At 43.0% G+C, this 2597-nt stretch overlaps 1 protein-coding gene across 1 annotated transcript; it reads right to left on the reverse strand.

Moving 5' to 3' along the window:
* Positions 1-725: 725 nt before the first annotated feature.
* On the reverse strand, positions 726-2156 carry LOC132280938 (uncharacterized). The gene is made up of 2 exons (XM_059782689.1): positions 1895-2156; positions 726-1411 (listed from the first exon to the last, which is right to left on the reverse strand). Exons 1-2 carry the CDS (start codon positions 2154-2156, stop codon positions 726-728), a joined length of 948 nt encoding a protein of 315 aa, XP_059638672.1.
* Positions 2157-2597: the final 441 nt, after the last annotated feature.

Below are 2597 nucleotides of genomic sequence, written 5' to 3' on the forward strand. Positions count from 1 at the left end.
AGAGTAGTTGTGGACAAGGTGCCAGTGAGCTGCAATTTTATTGTGGATTGCATCCACATTAACTGGGGAGACTTTAGTTTCTATAATAGATAGTATATCTAGTTTCTTCTCAGAGATCATCTTCTTGATCTCAGCCTGTCTAGAGGGCATGTTTAGCCCCCTAATATTCCATGCTAGGATGGAAATCATTGGGGAGTGGTGGGAAGTGAGGGATCTGGATACCTTTGAATCCCACGGGACTCATAAGATATCAAACCTGGGCTAAGGCTTTTGTTTCTTCTTACTTGAGACTTCATAAGTCTGACTGTGGATCTTCTTGGGGTTATACTTGGAGCACTGTGATGATCATGATCTCTTGAGCCAGAATGAAACTGCGCAGGTATTGTAATTGGTGATGTGGTGGTTGTGTATGTTTTTGGAATAAGCTCAGGAGCACTGTGATGATCTTGGTTCCTTGGGATTGTGTGAACCTTCACATGTGTCGCTGTTGGTGAAGTTGGGATAATAGATGAGGATGCAGGGTTTGATGTGGGGCTATTATGGTTTGAGTAGCATAGCTTTTTACAGCATGAAGGTGAAGGTTGTGTTCTCACTAGGACTTTAGGATTTTGAGATGCTGATCTTTGAGGTGATTTTGATACATTGCCATTGTCTTGCAGCTTGGAGTGGGTAGAGGGATTGGAAGGTAAAGATGGAGGGGTTGGAGATACATGTGATGGGGAGTGTTATGAGGATTGGTGTGGATTGGTGTCATGGTTGGCTTGTAGAAGAGGGGAGAATCGATTATTAGTGTGAGAATCATTTGTTGGAGCTTTATTCCCAGGCTGCCTTCTTCTCTTCCTGACAGTAATCCAATCATTTGAGGGGCTTTTGGGGGGTGGGCTATTATCCCTTGCAGGGGTGTGTTCAGTGACATTCAATGGGCATGAGAACTCTGTGTGGTTGAGCTTGTTGCACCTTTTGCATATTTTGGGCAGCCATTGGTACTCAATACCAATTCTTTCAATTGTATCATCCTCCATTATGAGTTCAACTTCAGTTAAAAGGGGCTGCGAGATGTCAATATCAACACAAATTCTTGCATATTTGAGTTTAGTTCTGCTTACTGTTGCTTGATTTGCATAAAGGGGGACCCCTACTGAGCTAGCTATGTGACTAAGACCTGTTGCAGTCCAGTAATGGGTAGGTATATTGAAGAATTTAACCCAAATTGGGATACAAGAGGCTGTGCTTTGGTGTGGTGGAAGCTGAAGGCTCCATTTCTTGAGGGAGAAGGGATGCCCAGCTAAGTTCCAAGGGCCATTTGTGAGGACATTTTCAGCTTCATGGCTGGTGCAAAATCTAAAAATGTAGGAACCATTGTCTCCAAGTATTGTGTCAGTGAGTCCATAGGAGTTCCATATCTTAGTTGCTGAAGATTGAATGACTTTGAAAGGAAGTCTTTTGTGTGTGGGTAGTCCAATGAGGTGGGTTTCCTGCCAAAACCTTATGCCTTCCATTGCCACTTCCTTTGGAGGTTTAATGACAGACTTACCGTAAGAGGAAGATGGTTTAATGTAATCTAAGACCATCAAGTTGGTTTGTTGGGAGACTCCTTCAGACCATTTCTTTGACTTGGTAAGCTCATTTGACTTGGTAGGTTCATATGGCTTAGTTAGCTAATTTGACTTGGTTGGCTCATTTGACTTGGTAGGTATAGCTTTTTCAGTGATGTGATGGGTTAGGTTTAATAGTAGGAGGGGTTGAGCACTGTTTGGTGAGCTCTGTTGGAAGTGTAGGGTGTGTGGGAGAAAGCAGTCTGAGTTTTTGCCATTTTGGTGTATAGGGGTGGTAATGTGTTCATGCACTTTATTGACCAATGGACTATCATTTAAATTTGAATTCAAATTCAAACCTGTTTCTGATGCTTCCTGTGCAGGTTGTCCACGTGCTAGGGTGGTGGTGGTAGTGGTGGTGGTGATGGTTGGGACTGGTGGTGGAGGACTTGCTTGTTGATGCTGATAATGTGGAGCCTTTTCACTTGCTGCCTGTGGCCTTGCTGTAGTAGGCTCACTCATTGGTGATAGCTGGTTACATTGTTCCAGTTGTTTTTTGGCCTCAGCTAGATCTTTTCTCAATTCTGAAACAAGCTTCTTCTGTTCTTTGTACATATCCATTACTTTCCCCAGGTTTTCGTCCTTCCACTCGAGCTGTTCTTGAAGTCTTTCAATTTGGTGGCCTGGAGAGCTGTACAAGAGGGGGTTGAAGTTCTTGGGTGGGTAAAGTTTTGGGGAAGCTACTGTCTTGCATTGTGAGGATTTGTTTGGTGATTTAGGGATGACATTTGTGCCTGAAATGACTTTACTTTGAACCCGGACTAGACTAGTTGTAGATGAAGGAAAATGTACATGTGGTTTACCAGAATAAGATGATGGGATTGGAGGGTGAAAGATTTCTGTTTGTAAGATGCTTGCCTGTGGCTTAGAGGTGGTTTGAACAATTCTTCTTTGGTATGTCTGTGTTGAGTTTTGCTTGGGAATGAAAGGTGGTTTCAAATGGTTTAGGGTGGGATTTTTTAACGAGGGAGTCTTGGATTGGTTTAGATGATTTGTAGATGT

Source organism: Cornus florida, unplaced genomic scaffold (genome assembly GCF_030987335.1).
Source record: "Cornus florida cultivar Cherokee Brave unplaced genomic scaffold, ASM3098733v1 CherokeeBrave_3.0.0_Hap2_Chr01, whole genome shotgun sequence".
In the NCBI taxonomy this organism is placed as follows: domain Eukaryota; kingdom Viridiplantae; phylum Streptophyta; class Magnoliopsida; order Cornales; family Cornaceae; genus Cornus; species Cornus florida.

Bases quoted from the DNA above. Each gene is read 5' to 3' on its own strand.
- LOC132280938 (XM_059782689.1), bottom strand. From the start codon at position 2,156: ATGGATATGTACAAAGAACAGAAGAAGCTTGTTTCAGAATTGAGAAAA. The intron at 1,412-1,894 runs GTTTGAATTTGA...TTCAATCTTCAG, and splicing joins ACAGGAAGCATCAGAAACAG to CAACTAAGATATGGAACTCC.